Source organism: Callithrix jacchus, chromosome 14 (assembly GCF_049354715.1).
Source record: "Callithrix jacchus isolate 240 chromosome 14, calJac240_pri, whole genome shotgun sequence".
Taxonomy (NCBI): Eukaryota; Metazoa; Chordata; class Mammalia; order Primates; family Cebidae; genus Callithrix; species Callithrix jacchus.
In genome coordinates, this window is record NC_133515.1 from 97,416,739 (window position 1) to 97,433,718 (window position 16,980).

Below are 16,980 nucleotides of genomic sequence, written 5' to 3' on the forward strand. Positions count from 1 at the left end.
TTACCTTTGGGAGATAATCACAGCCTAGAAGTATTGCCAATCCAACCAGAGCATCTCTATCCAAACCTAGTTTACTCTTGATAGATGACATTTTGTAACAGTCAACATGTGGGTCCTAAACAAAGAACAGATTTAATCTTCAAAAAGTACATATTTATACATTAAACAACATTACAAAAATAATTTGTCAATGTTCTCTTTAAATGTTTAATTATTCCAGGATGGGTGCGGTGGCTCATGCCTATAATCCCTGGGTGCGGTGGCTCATGCCTATAATCCCAGCACTTGAGAAGCCAAAGCAGTTGGATCACTTGAGGTCAGGAATTTGAGACCAGCCTAGCCAACATGGTAAAACCCCATCTCTACTAAAAATACAAAAATATTAACCAGGTGTGGTGACACGTGCTTGTAGTCCCAGCTACTTGGGAGGCTGAGGCATGAGAATTGTTTGAATTCAGGAGGCAGATGTTGCAGGGAGGCGGAGGTTGCAGTGAGCCAAGATCACGCCACCACACTCCAGCCTGGGCAACAGAGTGAGACTCCATCTCAAAAGCAAAAAAGTTTAATTATTCCAAAAAATTTGCATAAGAAAATTATCCTGATCAGCAGAATCTTCACAGAATGTGACATTTCGATATATGGAAATAAAGTTGTAGCTTCAAAAATGGCTTAAAAATAACTATACTAGTCAGTTTTTTCCATTTTATTGCTTTCTGGCATCTAAAAAATATAGATTTCCATCTTACCAAACAATATATTGTAATATATATTATAGAAAGTAAACATTCCTTGTAATTGCACTGCCCAAAGTTAACTATCATTAATACCTTGGTACAATTTCTTCCAAAAAACTATTGTCTTTGATAAATATGTATTTGTATTTACTGTTAATTACATTTTTAAGTAAAAATAGGATTATATAAAAATACTATTGAGACATTTCATCATTAATATGACTGGATATCTTTTATGTCAATAATAGCCTTTTCAATTACCACATTCCATTACATCATATGGACTGTGAAATAGTGCTTCTCAATGAGGATGCCAATATTAGCATTTTGGGAGGGATAACAGAAATGTCTGGCAGAAGATTTAGTTTGGTTGGCCCCAAGCCACCAAATATATATAGTCTCTGCCCAAGCCTGAACTGTTACAACCAAAATGTATCCCGGCAGTATCTCTCCAACTGGGAATCATTAAGTGTATAGTATTTAATCATGTCCCTATCAATGAGCATTTGGATTGCTTGCCAAATTTTTGTAATTATTAACAATGCTACAATGAACATCTCTGTATATCTCTCTGCATATCTGGAGGTATTTCTGAGGATGAAATACTAAACTGGAAATTCAGTGTCAAAGCAATACAATTTCATATGCAATTCTGTGATGTATTTTTGAAACTGATTTAGAATCAAGCCACATGAAACAAGTCAAGTTCTTATGAGATAAATCCACATACTGAAGATAATAAACTATGTGGCAATGATTTTTAATAACAGTAAACATTTAGCAATTGCTATGTGCAAGGCATTAGAGTAAGCATTTTACAACTATTATTTCACTTAATCAGCCCTTTTAAAAAAGGTAATTTGTAAACAAATGCTAAACAAGAGAAAGAAAATAAACACCTTTGTATTCATAGTGAAATTCCTGTATACTGTCTGGGCCCCGTAAAGGAAAGTATCCCCATCATTGGTGAGGCAGCCATCTACACGACCAACAGCATTGAGGTAAGCACACATGGCTTCAGCTTCCCCAGCAGCCTGAACCCAGGGGATTCCTAGGCATTCAAGCATATCGAGGCACTGAAAACAAAAAGCAGGTGCAAGATGTTAAAGAATGTTTTCACTGCTAATTTCCTTACTATTTAATGTATTTCTGTATTACAAATATTAATAGTAGCTATTTTGGTGTTTTAAAAATTATAGTATTTAAGAAACACTTGGAAATTTGAACAATGAATACTTGAGGGCTTTAAGAAATGACTGCCAAAATTTTAGGTGTGATAATAAAAATTATATTCTAGTTATGCTTCTTTTTAAGAATCATCTTTTAGAAAACAGTACTGAAATGCTAGAATGATACAATATTATGTTTGGGATTTGCTTCAAAATGATGTGTGAGTCGGGAAGTGGGTAGGGGCATAGATGAAACAAGATGAGCCAAGATAATGGTTTAAGATTGGTGATGGGTTACTTTTGTTGATTTAAATTTTTCTGTAATAAAAAATTAAGATTTTAATGTCAATTACAAAGTAATCCATATTTACATTTCATTGTTTTGTTCAATGCTATTATCATCAGATTCTGAAAATAACTTTAAATAATAATTAATCACATTAAGATTTACATCTACCAAACTTCAAAAATTTTTCTCACATGATGGTCATTCCAATATATGTACTTCCAAAGAAGATACTATCATACAGTTTTGGCTTGAATTTTAAAATTTGCCTCTTTTTCTCATCTTGCCTTCCCTGTACAATGAAACTCTCATATTGTGGGAAACAGTGGAGGGGTCAGCTGTCAGTGTCTTCCTAGAAAATCAAATGCCTTGTAAAATGATTACATCACTTTACTGATGCACAAATAATCTGCTGTGAGTTTCCTTTGGTTTATGATTTTAACCCAGCTGGATAGCTTGTAGTTTAGCCTTACAGCCTAGTTCACTCTTTCTTATCACACACTGTTCTTTTTTTCATGTATCCTCTTATCAGGGAATACTGAGTATGGAGGAGAGAAAAGGCTACTACTTATAGTTTCTAAAGACTGACAGAATAAATACCATCTCTTGGCCACAGTAGACATAATAAATGCCTCTGTCAGATGTTGCCAAAGATGGACAAGGTTCAAAAAGTCAAAGTAGTATGTTGAAAAATAATACTGTTCAAGACACTGACCCCATGATTTTAGAGACAGTTTTGTTACAAGTGTTGCTTCAACCTTACCGAGGTAAAAAGTAGCCTTTCATAATACAGTTATTTCAATTTCTTGTACTATTTGCCACTTCATAGTTTTTCAAAGAACCAGCACAGAATTTCCTATGAGGCTGTTTCAATTTTTCCTACCTTATGTCTCTACCATGTCGGGTCGAGGTGGTATTGGAGAAGGACTAATTTGTGCTTCTCATGCTAATACCTAAAAGATCGCAGTGGATTAGGAGGAAGCAGGGCCTAGTAACTGAAGAGTACAGAAAGATAAAAATGACTAACAGGCAACAGTGAACTAAACTAACACAAAATGCCTAAGAATATCATAATTACTGTAGCAATAAAGAAACAGGAATGGAGCAATTTTCTTAAGAAGAGATGGACATCTCTTTTTTTTAATTTGTTTTATGCTGGTTCTTTAACACCCTAAGATTGAGGACCATGAATAATTCCAGGAACTGATTATACAAGAAGTAATTAGAACTCAGCACAGATATTTTCTTCAACTGCTGACAGTCATTAAGGTGGAATATTCACTAATTGAAAACTATTTTTAAACATCACATAAGAGTAGAAAATAAAATTTCCAGAGGAGAAAAATTACATAATTTTTAACTAAAATTAAAAAAAAAAAAAACTAATTCAAAGCAAATATGAAAAAAGGTTATACTGTTAATAAAGAACTTACACAAAGAAAAATTAAAACCTCAAGAGGTAGGACATGATACCCATTACCCAAAGAGGTATGAAAGTAGGTGAAATGTTTAATGTTACTATTAAAAGACAAATGCATATTAAATACCTTTGCTGTTGCATACTAAATATTACAAAGACAAGCCTCCTAACATTCAATGTTCTTATGAGTGCACCAAAACTGCTTATCTCACATCTGTATTGGCAGAAATTAATCAGCAAGGGCAATAAAATCATTCCAAAACTTTGGCCCATCAATCCAACTTTGGGTAATTTTATCTAAAAGCTAAAATCACAAGAAAACATTATATACACAAAAAATTCTCATCATACTTTTATGGATAGTAGAGAAAAACTAAAAAAGTAATAACATACACAATCAGGGGTATGATTCAGAGCTTCATACATGTTGTACAACCATTAAAAGTAATGATTTTGATTAGAATGTGACAACAGGAAGATACGGGTATGAAGCATTAAGTGAAAAGCCCAGGTTAAAAATCATGTGTACTACTACAACTCTTTAAAAATACACACATTTGAAAACAGACAAAAACAGCCTCCTATTGTTTTAATTAAATATTTTAAGTGATTTCTTTCTTAACTTTTATAAAAATATAAAATCTAGCAATATTAAAAGTAACATATAAATCATAGATTATAATCTAACAATAATTAATTTTTAAAATTACAAGCCTACAAGCCCTAAGGGAAGCCAAGTATGTATTTTATATATGAACTATCATGAATTCTGAATGAGTGAAGTATGAATTAATGAGATCTCACGTCTTCTAGGAATTCTTTAAGTCCTGAAAGTGTTATAAAAGGTAGTATGATCAACTTCCTGTATCTACTAGTTGCTTTAGATATACTTTCTCTTATTTTTATCACACCCCTGCTGAGTATTACTGTTCTCATTTCATAAGTATTACTGTTCTCCTTTCACAAGGTAATACACAAGGTAGAGATAGGTTATAAATTTTGCTCAGTGTCTCAAGAGTTTCTACATGCCAGCACCAGGACTGAAACTCAGATCAATTTCACTCTAAAAAATAAACTTTTCTCTATGCACACTGGCCTGCTAGTCACAATAAAAGTAATGAGTATGAAAGATGACAAACTATTAGAGTAAAATGTACCCTTTAATTCAAAAAAGAACAATTGAAACAAATCTGAATACTCACCTCTCTTAAGACTGATTTAAAATGTGATCTTCCTGTTTTCTGAGACCACGATTTTCCAGAAAAGCCATACCGTGTCTGATTCCTCTTGCTTATGACATCAGCTTTCAGCTTTGGTGGTTCCCCTTCCATAACAAACACCAGTTTTACATCCATTTGTGTTAAATATGAGATACGAAAAAATAAGTTCCTGAAATATATAAATTAGTAATACATTAATCATCATACATTGATAGTAAAAGTCAAAATAGTATAACATAAAGGCAATAACATTAGACTAGTATCAAAAATTTTATATATAATAATCTTTTACTTAAGGTTTTAATTAGAGTGGAAAACCACTGAACTTTTTTTTTCTTTGACAGAGTGAGGCTGTAGTGTAGTGGCATGATCTTGTCTCAGTGCAGCCTCAACCTCCTGGGCTGAAGCAATCTTCCTGCCTCAGTCTTCAAGTAGCAGGGCAACAGGCAGGCGCCACCATGCCTGACTAATTTTTTTGTACTTTTTGTAGAGATGAGGTTTCACCATGTTGCCCAAGCTGATCTTGAACTCCTGAGCTCAAACAATTTGCCCATCTCGGCCTCCCAAAGTACGAGGAATACATGTGTGAGCCACTGTGCCCAGCCAAAAACACTGAATATTTTTAAGCAATAGAGATTTATGATGATTCTAATTGCTAGGTGGAAAATGGTTTGGGGTGGAAGGCCAAGAGCAAGAAACTAGTGAAGATGACACTTCAGTAGTATAGATGAGAGATGAGGTTGGCATAGACTGAGGTGGTACCTCTCAACACTGAGATAAGTTTGTGATCACAGAGTATATTTTGGAGGTAGACCTAGCAAAACTTACTTGATGGATTGGTGTGGGAGAAGTAAAATAGGGAGAAAATGTCTCCCAAACCTCTCGCTTTTAGTATCTGAAGCATCTTTCAGATGGATATATTAAGCAGGAGACAGATATGTGAATCTGGAGCTCAAAGGGTAAGAGGTACAAATCTGAGCCCTTAATATAAAGATAGTGAATCTAGACATGTTAAATAGATCTTGAAATCTTAAAATGTGAATGAATAACAACAACAAAAGAAAAAAGGTGAATCAAAAATCAAGACACCAAGACTGTTTATACATCATACATTTATACTCTAAGAACTTTTACTGTACCTGAGGTGGGGCTTCATGACGCTGCCCATCATTTTTTTGACTGTCTGTGCCTCACACACCCAGAGACTCAAATCAACTGCAAGAATTTGCCCACCAAGATTATGCAAGGGAATATGTTGCTTAACAGGCTCCAAAATTTGCCACAAGTCATTCACTCCCATTCTGGTGATTATCTGTTGTCACGTGAAACACACTTTGTTAAAGAAACAGAAGCTCATTAACAGGAATTCAAACAATATATTATAAGCCAGTTCAGGATAATTCATAGAGGGTTCTCCTTCTTTCATTAGTCAGCTTTTCAAAATGAATCAAGAACACTTGAAACGTTAAAATGGTAACTGCCTTTTTCCCAGCTAAAAACAAGAGCTAACAAATGCAAAGATGGGTAGAAAATGCAAGAATGCTGTAAATCATTTTTGCCTACGTGACAATCCTTGATTTACAAACTTAGAGAATGAGACTAATTCTCTATCATAACCAGGAAAAACAAAAAACAAAAGCAAGGAAGCATGCAAACAAATGAACTAAAGAAAATGGGGTTAAGGAAGGAAAACTTAGAAAAGTGAGGGGAGATGAAACAAGAGACAGAAAATGAAGTTGGAGAAATATGTACATATCTTTCTTAAAAGGGCATTGGCTTTTTAAATTGCAAGGTCACATAATGTTCATTGTAGAAAAAGAAAAAAAAAACTTTTAATCACTTATAACTTTTAACTACCCAAAGAAAGAAAACTAAAGTTAAATATTTTTCCATGTACATGACATTTTAAAAACAAAATTAGTTTAAACTCTGCTGCTGTTATCTGCTTTGGTATTTTCTATAGGCCTGCTTTTCCTTATTATACATCTATATTTGGTTTTCTTTCCATTTGTTAATATTTGGTAAAAATTATGTAGCATGTGCAATAAAAATGCAAACTGACTATACAAATACAACCCAGATTATTGGCACAAGGTAGGACAAGAATACACTAAGTCGAAAGACTATATCACCTTTATGCAGAAGCCTTCTGAATAAACAGTAATGTATTGTCTGTCCCTTAAGCAGAGTCTGTTCTAAAAGTAAATTTTCTCTAATTGCACATAGGTGCAAACAAAATAAATGCTGGAAGGGTTGCTGTGACTTATCCTGCTTTTCTGAATCTTAATTTTACAGTGTCGTCAGTGCCACCATGAGTATTATTATTATTATCATCATTTTTTGAGACAGGGTCTCGCTCTGTCACCCTGGTTGGAGTACAGTGATGCAATCTTGGCTCACTGCAACTTCTGCCTCCCAGTTTCAAGTGATCTGCCTGCCTCAGCCTCCCAAAGTGCGGGGATTTCAGGCATAAGCCACTGCACTTAGCTCCACCATGAATATTATTGTGTATACTCATTTCCATGAAGTGTACAATGACAACTATGGATGTCACTTTACAGATAAAAATACATGGACTTAAAGGTAAAGAAAGCATTTGGTAGTAATGGTGGCCCAGTACTAATATTGTCTATTTCACATCCTGAAGCCCCACAAGTTGAATATACTATTGTGGCATAGATTCAGTTACTGTGAAAAGTTTTGGATAATTCTGGAAAAGAGTAGGGTACATACATTCTCAAAGGCATTATAATAAAAAGAAATGAGACAAATTATTAACCCACCAGAACACATAAAACTCAAAGTTTGTGAAGGAAGTTCTTGATAGTTTTGCTTTCCTTTGTGACTTGGGGTGGATACTGGAATAGATTGCTATTGAAGAAAATTATACAATTCCTTTGTTCTAATTTCATTTAAATGTGACCCTGACCCTAGCAGTCAAAATTTTAAATGCAGGTTATCCTCTGGTTTAGCAATACCTCTTCCAGGAACTTAAGATGTTTTACATGGTATGTATGGATTTAGTTTTAAGTGGTATGTATGGATTTATAATCAGCAATATTTAGTAGCATTGTTTATAATAGTAAGACCCTGAGAAAAGCCAGGTCTCAATCAATAGAGGACTAATTAAGTAAACTAAATTATGGAATGTTCAAACTAAATTAGATGATATGGCAAATAAATCAGTAGGACAGAAATATATGTACTGATAAAAAAACTGATCCAAGTTTTAAAATGAAAACAGGTATGAAATAGGTTATATGTTAGGGATGATTACAGTTCAGAGATGGCCAGAAACCACTTTTTAAAACATATCCCTTTGTGCTGTCTCATTTTTAAAATACCATATGCCTGTATTACTTTTCAAATTAGAAAACAGTTAAAAAAAAGTGACCCTATTTATTAGGAGTTAGAGAAATAAACCAGAAATCTTGTTAGATGGTTTGCTTCTTAGATAAGTATTAAGTGACAAATTTAAATAGAATTCATGGGTGAAATTAGTAAGTATTGTTCTGAAAATTTACAAGTACTTGAATATTAAATACTACTTCAGCATAGCGTTTTGAAGGAAGAGAGTGTCACATTTTCTGGTTTCCTTCAGACTGGGTAGTCCTGCGGAATTGGCCAGGGCACATATTTTCTCTGGCAACTCCCAGTTGTAAGGTTCAACATTCTTATCCTGTCTCTAATGTTTCCTTTTGTAAGTTGACTACACATATATAAGTAAATAGTAAATGAAGATTGCCACCTAGTGCAGTGATGTTTATGATGCCACATATAAACACACATTTATATATAGGACTGTGATGTCAACTGTATTCCTTCTGAGGGTTATGGTTAAAAAAAAAATGAAACAGCAATAAGGTTGATTCTTGCTTATATAAACAGCAGTCTTCTAAGTATTTCAAGTATATTAGGATCATTTTGTAAAGCTTTTAATGAAATAATATTATTAACTGGGGGCAGCCATATCTAAAAAAAAAAAAAAATCCAGCAGTGATTCGATTATTGGAAACCCCTTAGCAGATAAAGAGGGCTTCTTTTAATTAATCCCATAAATAGTATCTTCAATATTATAAGATTACTACAGTTAGAACTTAGTTTTTATTATTTCATTTCTTTTGTCAGAAACAAACCTGGTTTAAAGAATGACTGACCATGGTTAATTCTGAAAGAGGAAAATTATGTCAAATGTACATTTTATTAAAAAGAACATCATATTTTAAGAATGTGATTAACCCCAAATCTGTTTAAATCATCAACTGTTTTCCATTCCTTATCATATGTTCTTTGTACAAGCTGTTCCTCTGAAGTGATATTAAGCAATGTTTAAGACTGTAAAAGCATAAAACATTCCAAAAAAGCACAGAATGTAACAGCTTTTAAGATAGTAAAGTACAACTATGCTGAAGGATAGAACAGATGGTTCTTGCATGAGGTCATAGTCATTGTGATGAAGTTACTTGAAAATGGTTCAGCACTAAGTAAAATGTAAAGATACTACACCGGCCAGGCATGGTAGCTCATGCCTATAATCCCAGTACTTTGGGAGGCCAAGGCAGTGGATCACTTGATGCCAGGAGTTTGAGAACAATCTGGCAAAATGGTTAAGATCGCATTTCTATAAAAATAAATAAAAATTTAAATACTACACCAAGAACTATATATAATTTCATCTTGCTTTTTATTTTTTTAATACAGTAAAATTCAAAAATTTTTTGGTGTGGGATTTGGTGATTTCCCACTCAAATCTTTTATAACAATTATATTGATGTCAACCTGTTCATACAATCAATATATATATTACCTATCAAAAAAAGTCTTCTAACATCATAATTTTTTAAGAATTAGTTGTCACACTAGTCTACTTATATGAATCAATGAAGTCAGAACAACATACAGCGGATAACTTTATAAACTATTAATGGCTTAAATTTATTTAGCTTATTTGAATCAACGAAGTCAGAATACATAGCAAACAACTTTATAAGCAATGGACTTGGGATAGAAAGCCTAGGATTTGAGTCTTGAATATCTACCACTGACTAGCTGTATGACCTAGGGAAGACATTTAACCTTTCTACAAAATGAGAGGTATTAAACCAGATGAATTACAAGATTCTAAGATCTGTAACCTAGTATCTAATATTTGAATCTCATGACCAACTGGTAGCATGGAATAATAAAAAAAAAAATCACTCAATTTCAGAAATTATTGCTTGGTATAAAAAAACATGAATTTCCATCTTAAAGAAAGGATTTAAGAATCCACTTCCAGTTAAAACAAAAACAAGTCCTTTGATGTAACCATATGGTGCCCATAAATCAATTTAAGTTCCTAAAACTTCCTTAAAAGCTAATAAGCTTTTATTGGTTAATTATAAAACTGAATGAGGTGACAAAAACACAGAACCTTGTTAATTCCACTAATGAATCAAATTTAAAGAACATAAAAAGAGGTCAGTGTCTTAATTGCAAAAATACACACTTTATTAAAGCAAGTTTTGCAATTTACTTCAGCTTTAAGAAAAACATTAGGAAGAAAATTTACTTTAAAAAAGCAGAAAATGCTTAAATTTCCCAATTCCCATTTAGATGACTATAAATTCATATAGATTCGTAAATGGCGAAATCTATTTCAGTGCAAGATTATATTTTAAAGGATTTGCCACATAATCTCAGTAATTAATGCTGTTCTTTAAAATTATTTTTTCAATTTTATTTTCATATGAATTTAGCCTAAACGCTGAGACATAACATAATTCATGCTTATCATTAATACTTATTAAAGGTCTACTATTTAACAGGAATGCTTATAGGTGCTGGAGAAACAATAATGGAAGAAGATCAAGCTCTGTATTTAAAGACCTTAGTAGGGAAATTGAGACTGCAGAAAAAAAGGCATAAAAGGTAAAAAAGCAAGCTATAGTTGTATATAGAAAAAAAGGTCCTCCACTTAGTCTTAGGAATCAAGGAACAACGGTTCCTGAAGGAAGTGACAGGTAAGTAGGGACCTCTCAACTGTGTTTCCCACTGGTTACAAGGCCAAATGTTTTGGTCTATTTTGACTGTCATATTTTTCGCTGATCTATGGCAAGGGCCACAACAGAAATATATGTGCGATTACTTTCAAAAATAATAGATAACTTTGAAGGAAAGAATTCCATTACTGGAGGCCAGAATTTCAACATCAATTTGGAGGTGGGGTGAGGGGGCAGTCAATGCATTATTTTCCCCAACTAAAAGAGAAGATTTTGGAGTATGAAAAGTAAGTTACCAGCTAGGTCTGTATATTCAAGGGAAGGGTTGTGTAAAGACTGAAGGGTTAGTGTGGGGTAGAGAAGGGCGCTGAAACCTAAACCAAGGAATAAGACTTCATCACTTCTGACGTTTACTTAGGGGGTTTACACTCTAGGTTTCCAAAGGAGGAAAGAACGATTGTAAAACAACTACAATGCCTTAAGGTAATTACTGTAACACAACTATATCTAAAATACAAGGTTAACACGGAAAAGGGAACACTCAAGTGGGCCTATGGGGACCAGGGAGGGCTTGCCGGAATGCCCTTGAGCGAGGCGTGGGAGTTATCCCCACCGCGTGCCCGGGGGTAGCACAACTGGACGACGCAGCTTCGGCCGAGCGCGAGCTGCGGGCGAACACGCAGCTTTCCCGGGGCGGGGTGACCCGCAGGGACCGCGCGAGAGGAAGCAGGGGCCAGGTCGCGGCCTGGCGGCTCGGTTTGTATTTTCTACTTTATTCAAAGGGAGTTACTCAAAGTGTTTTCGGAGGAGCAGCGAACAAAGAGCTCGCCCCTAACCCAGATTGCCAAAGGAACCAGTGGCAGAACCGGGGCGGCACCTTCTCTCCAAGTCCCGCGGGACTTACCCGGACAACCCTTCTTCCTCAGCTCTGGAAGAAGCCCCTTCGTCATTTACCAATTTAGCCTGAATCCTAACAAATTTCTGAATTTTCTCGAAAAGAAAAGTCCTCTTTCTTTACCCAAGCAAAAGTGACCAAGACTCAGCGGCCAGGCCCGGGAGCACGATGAAGCGTTTCGAATCCGGCGCCCACCGGCGCGGCACCGCCTCTTCCGGGAAGTGACCGTCCCCTCTCCCCACACTAGGGCCCGCTCGGCTTTCCCTTCCCGGCTACCAGCCGACCCAGAGGACGCATGCGTGGACCTGTTGCCTGGGGCGCGCAGTTATCTGCCCTTTCTCTAATGCAAATCACCCGCCTCCTCCTTGTCCGGCCGTTGCTGAGCTGCGCGTGCCTACCAGCTTCCCCACCCCCCACCCACCAAGGGACACTTCCGGCCTCAGGCTCCAGCGACGCGAAACCTCGGAACTGCGCAGGCGCGGGCAGAGTCCGACGGGAGGGAGGGGTGGGCGCAGGCGCGGTCAGTCCCGCGTTGGGCGCCGGAGCGCTGGGGCTCCTGCCTTCCCCTGCGGCAGGCGCGCGCTTCCCGGCGGGTCAGCGACTGTTAGCCGAGGTCGATACGCCAGCAGGGTGGCCTTAGCGTCCGGTCGTACCACGACAGTCCCGTCGATTAGGTTCCTTTGGGAGACTTCGACTTGTTGGCGGTACGATGAAGGCGCGCGCTGTCGCTTTCCCTTGCTCCGGGGTTCGTCCTCCACCGGCTGCCCGCTTGGCTGGCGACCTCTAGCCACCTGGGAGAGGCAGGGTCAGCTGAGCTACGGTGGTGTCCACGGTGGTCCTGGCGTGCCCGGGTGGGAGGTGTTCGTCCCTCGGGCGGGTAGGGCACCGGGTGGGATCTTCGCGCGCTCTCGGAGGCGGCACCGGTCTCCTGAGCCACGGGAAACTTGGCGTCGGCGCGGGGCCACTCTCTTCCAAACGGTCGTCCCCAGACTCCCCGGGGCTATGGCGAATAGCTGGAGTTGGGGAAGAGGTCTGGGGGAAAGCTGGGGTCGGGAGTGGCTTTTAGCACGAATCTGATGATACCTCGACGGCGGCAACTGGTGTATTTAAAGGGTGTATACAAAGATCACTAAAATTCAGTTTGTCATGAAAGCCCAGTTTTACGAAAAGGCAAATTGTATTATCTAGAAAAATTAACATGTGTTTAAAGGTTTATTGATGGCATTTCTTTTCCCTAATCTTATGGAAATGAACTGAAGAAGAATCCCAATTGGGAATTTCGGAAAACAGGACTCTAGGGTAGAGAGAGGGTTGTGGGACCAATAGGGTTTGAGATAATACTGTGAAAAATCTCAGAGCAATCATCTGGTATTTAAGCCTCAAGACAGAAGTTTTGTGAGCGCTTATTACTCTGCATATTTCATGACTAGGAGATTAAAAGGCAGTGTTTTAAAGGCAAACTTCTCAGTAATATATATTCAAAGGAAAAAAGAAAAACCCAAATTCATTTTGGAACCAATTCTGAGGGATTGACTGTACCTAGCTGACAGGATTCTTAAATATGTGGAGAAAAACCCAAATTCCCTGACTTTTAGGTGGTTGCTGTGTGATCTTTTAAAGTGTACAATAGTATATGCAGTGGCATGCATTTCCATGTGTGTGTGGGTGGGGAGGGAGCGTATTAGAACTTTTATTCAGGTTTACTTTATTTCATTTGATTTCTACATGAAGCCCAAGAGTATTTTATGTTGGAATATGTATTTCAAATTTTCCTTAATGGGTGCAAGTACAAAACGGTTGGAGACCACTAGTATATTGCTTAAAAACGTATTTATGTCGCAAAGAACCAGAGTTGTGTGACTCTGAGCAGGTTGGTACCACCTCTTTAGTTTCAGTTCTTCTGTAAGTTGGAAGGAATAACAGTTATCAGTGCATCCTCTGTATCTGTGGACTCAATCAAGGGATTGAAACTATTTCCGAGGAAAAAAAGTGAATGGTTGCACAGACTTTTTTGTTCTCATCATTATTCCCTAAACTATACAATATAACAACTATTCACATAGCATTTACGTTGTATTAGGTTATTATAAGTAATCTAGATATAATTTGATGTGGGGAGGATGTGGGGAGGTTATACACACATATGACACCGTTTCATATAAGGGACATGAGCATCTGGATTTTCGTATCTGAGTGAGAGAGAGGGTCTCTCGTTTTGGAACCAATTTGGAGGGATTGATTGACTGTACCTGACTGACAGGATTCTTAAATATGTGGAGACAGAGGAAGAGAAAGTTATGTAGTTACGTATTGGTGTCTGTCTTCAGTGCGTATAAAGTACTTAGTATTGAAAAAAGTACAAATATCATGTTAAAGGTATTACAGTGGAAAAACAAGTTTTATTCCCCGAAGGTTTATTTTTCTGAGTGTATTTTACTGAATCTGTAGAATTGTGTATGAGACCTACCTAAATCTGGGCTGTCATTTTTAGACCAAATTTAGGAAAAATAATCCGAGCAGTACTTGGCTTACTTTTAGGAATTAGTAACTCAAAATTTTACCATGGTAGCTTGCATTATATTTAAGACATAATTAAATGCCACAGTTCTGTATACACAACCATAGACCAGCTGACTGAGGATCAAGTGTAGTCACTTACACATTTTTGATTCACTAGTTAAATAAGTTACATCTTTTCTCACTGAGGATGCTTTTCTTGGTCACTAAATTCAAACTACTGGTAGCTTTCTTAGCTTCACTCCCAAATCCTTCTTGATTGCAGAGTATTCTTTACCACTGACTTGCTTCGTCATCTGGATACCTTAGGAGCACTTCAAACTCAGTGTTTTCTTTCCTTTTTTTTTTTTTGAGAGTTTCCCTCCTGTTGCCCAGGTTGAGTGCAATAGTGCAATCTCAGCTCACTGAAATCTCCGCCTCCTCAATTTAAGCAATTCTCCTGCTTCAGCCTCCCAAGTAGCTGGGATTACAGGCCTGTGCCACCATAGTTGGCTAATTTTGTATTTTTAGTAGAGACAGGGTTTCACCATATTGGTCAGGCTAGTCTCAAACTCCTGACATCAGTTGATTCCCCCCACCTTCTCCACTGTCTTGGCCTCCCAAAGTGCTGGGATTACAGGCATGAGCCACTATGCGCAGCCCAAACTCAGTGTTTTCAAATAAAATAAATATTTTATCCTCCTTCCTTGCCAAACCTGCTCCATCAGTTTATAATGGCATTTAATATTAAGTGTGAAGGTGAAACACAAAATGAAATTTTATAAAGCACACCCAAAGTTTTAGTTTTGATTGCCTTTAATAGTAACATTAGAGGGACACATGGTAATAGAATCTTTTTTTTTTCTTTGAGATGGCGTTTTGCCCTTGTCACCCAGGCTGGAGGGCAGTGATAGGATCTCATCTCACTGCAACCTCCACCTCCTGGGTTCACATGATTCTCCCACCTCAGCCTCCTTAGAAGCTGGGATTGCAGGCGTGTGCCACCACGCCCAGCTAATTTTTTTGTTTTTTTAGTCGAGATGGGGTTTCACCATGCTGTCCAGGCTGGTCTTGAACTCCTGAGCCCACCTCCCAAAGCACTGGGATTACAGGCATGAGCAACCATACCCAGCCAATAATAGAATCTTTTTTTAAGTTTAATGAAGGATAGACAAGATAAAGGACAGATGAATAGCCAATTTCACTGTCTATGAATAATTAAACTGTCAAACTTGCCAGTAGGAACCTGGGCATTAAAGGTTTAACTGGGTTTTGACAAACCTGGATTTGGATCAGGGCTCTGCTATGTTAGAGCTATAGAAACCTTTGTATGTTACAACTAAGTTGTAGCTACATAAATTCAAGTTGTTTACTTGTAACTCAGTCTCTCCTTTTGTAAAAATAAGGGCAATATTTGTCTCGTAAAGATGTTGAGGATCAAAGGAAATAGAAAGTTTCTATCTCAAAAGCTAAGTATATAGTTATTCAACAAATGTTAATTCTCCTCACTCATTTGTACTCACCAATTTTACTGTCTTTTAAATCTCTTGGTTCTTATCCCTTCCTTTTGTCCCTGATTACCACTGCTTTTGTTTAGCACCCCATCCTTTAGAAACTGATCTCTTCTCCTGCCATTCTTACTTTCAGTTTCATCTATTTTCTATATTGAGCCATAGGGATGTTTTCAAAACACAAATCTGTTCAGATTTTTTTAACTGAAATGTTGGGCTTTATACTTCCCAGTTTTGCTGATCATGAAATTTTGAATGGATAGATTCATGAATTTTTTTCACTTAAGTATTTATACTATTTATTGTCTAGTTAGTTTCATATGATTTCATGATATATTCCAAACAGTGTAATTAAGCACATTAAAAATGAGGTTGTTTACTGTGGAATAAATGTCTGTTGTGGTAGGCAGAGTAGAATTGAGGATGAGGTAAACACAATCCAGGGCAGATTCAGAAATAGCAGTAATTTTGCCTTTAAAAAAAAATAATAACATTGTTTACTGTTAGGTAATTCTAATTCTGTTATGTGTGTCACCACTCTTAGTCCCTAATTTGGTAATAATGGGAAGTATGAATTATTAGATACTTAATAAAAATTAAAAGTTAGAATTATGTTAAAATGCATATGATCTCTATTGAATTTCCTACCTATCTACATGCTATAATGAACTCTTGGTTATTAATTTTTCTTCATTTTTATTTTTATTTTTTGAGATGGAGTCTTGCTCTGTCACCCAGGATGGAGTGTAGTGGCGCCATCTCTGCTCACTGCAACCTCTGCATCTGGGTTCAAGCGAGTCTTTTGCTTCTTCCTCCTCCCGAGTACCTGGGACTGTAGGTACGCACCACAATGCCCAGCTAATTTTTGTATTTTTAGTAGATACGGGATTTCACCGTATTGGCAAGACTGGTCTCAAACTCCTAACCTTGTGACCTGTCTGCCTCGGCCTCTCAAAGTGTTAGGATTACAGGTATGAGCCACTGCATCCAGCCATTAATTTTTCTTCTTGAACTTAATATTTTATTGATGATCTTCATTGTCCCTGCTTCTTCCTGTAAGGGAGAAATGAGGTTTTCCTTAATTCTCTGTTTTTAAATTATAAATAAACAAATATTCAAAACTATGATGAGCTTTATGGATAAATTGAAAATCACAGAGGAGGCTTTTTCCTCCTTTTCTTATTCCAGAATATTAACAATATTTTTCTTTTCATCTATAAATACATCTCTTTAGCCTTTTGGAAACAATTTTACTATTTTAATCTGTA

At 36.8% G+C, this 16,980-nt stretch overlaps 2 protein-coding genes across 12 annotated transcripts in view; one reads left to right on the top strand and one right to left on the bottom strand.

The window, feature by feature from the left end:
* GEN1 (GEN1 structure-specific endonuclease) overlaps positions 1-11,912 on the bottom strand; it is a 28,643-nt gene extending 16,731 nt beyond the window's left edge. Inside the window, exons 1-6 of one of the 5 annotated variants that reach the window (XM_078349923.1) lie at positions 11,829-11,912; positions 5,969-6,141; positions 4,812-4,998; positions 3,073-3,184; positions 1,634-1,810; positions 5-115 (exon numbers count right to left, since the gene is read on the bottom strand). In XM_078349923.1, the coding sequence (XP_078206049.1) occupies positions 5-115; positions 1,634-1,801 (279 nt within the window). In that variant the 5' untranslated portion in view covers positions 1,802-1,810; positions 3,073-3,184; positions 4,812-4,998; positions 5,969-6,141; positions 11,829-11,912. Of the gene's footprint in view, positions 1-4; positions 116-1,633; positions 1,811-3,072; positions 3,204-4,811; positions 4,999-5,968; positions 6,142-11,714 lie in introns of those variants that run through there. The other 4 variants (XM_035273159.3, XM_008981109.5, XM_035273161.3 and 1 more) reach the window with 4 other exon arrangements.
* Positions 1-16,980, top strand: part of SMC6 (structural maintenance of chromosomes 6) — a 138,158-nt gene that overhangs the window by 32,144 nt on the left and 89,034 nt on the right. For 3 of the 7 annotated variants that reach the window (XM_078349917.1, XM_078349919.1, XM_078349922.1), the window contains exon 1: positions 12,581-12,735. The exons of 1 other annotated variant lie outside the window; for it this stretch is intronic. In XM_078349917.1, coding sequence (XP_078206043.1) covers positions 12,708-12,735 — 28 coding nt within the window. In that variant the 5' untranslated portion in view covers positions 12,581-12,707. Of the gene's footprint in view, positions 1-11,510; positions 11,567-12,228; positions 12,410-12,580; positions 12,736-16,980 lie in introns of those variants that run through there. 3 more of the 7 variants (XM_008981110.5, XM_078349920.1, XM_035273153.3) reach the window with 2 other exon arrangements.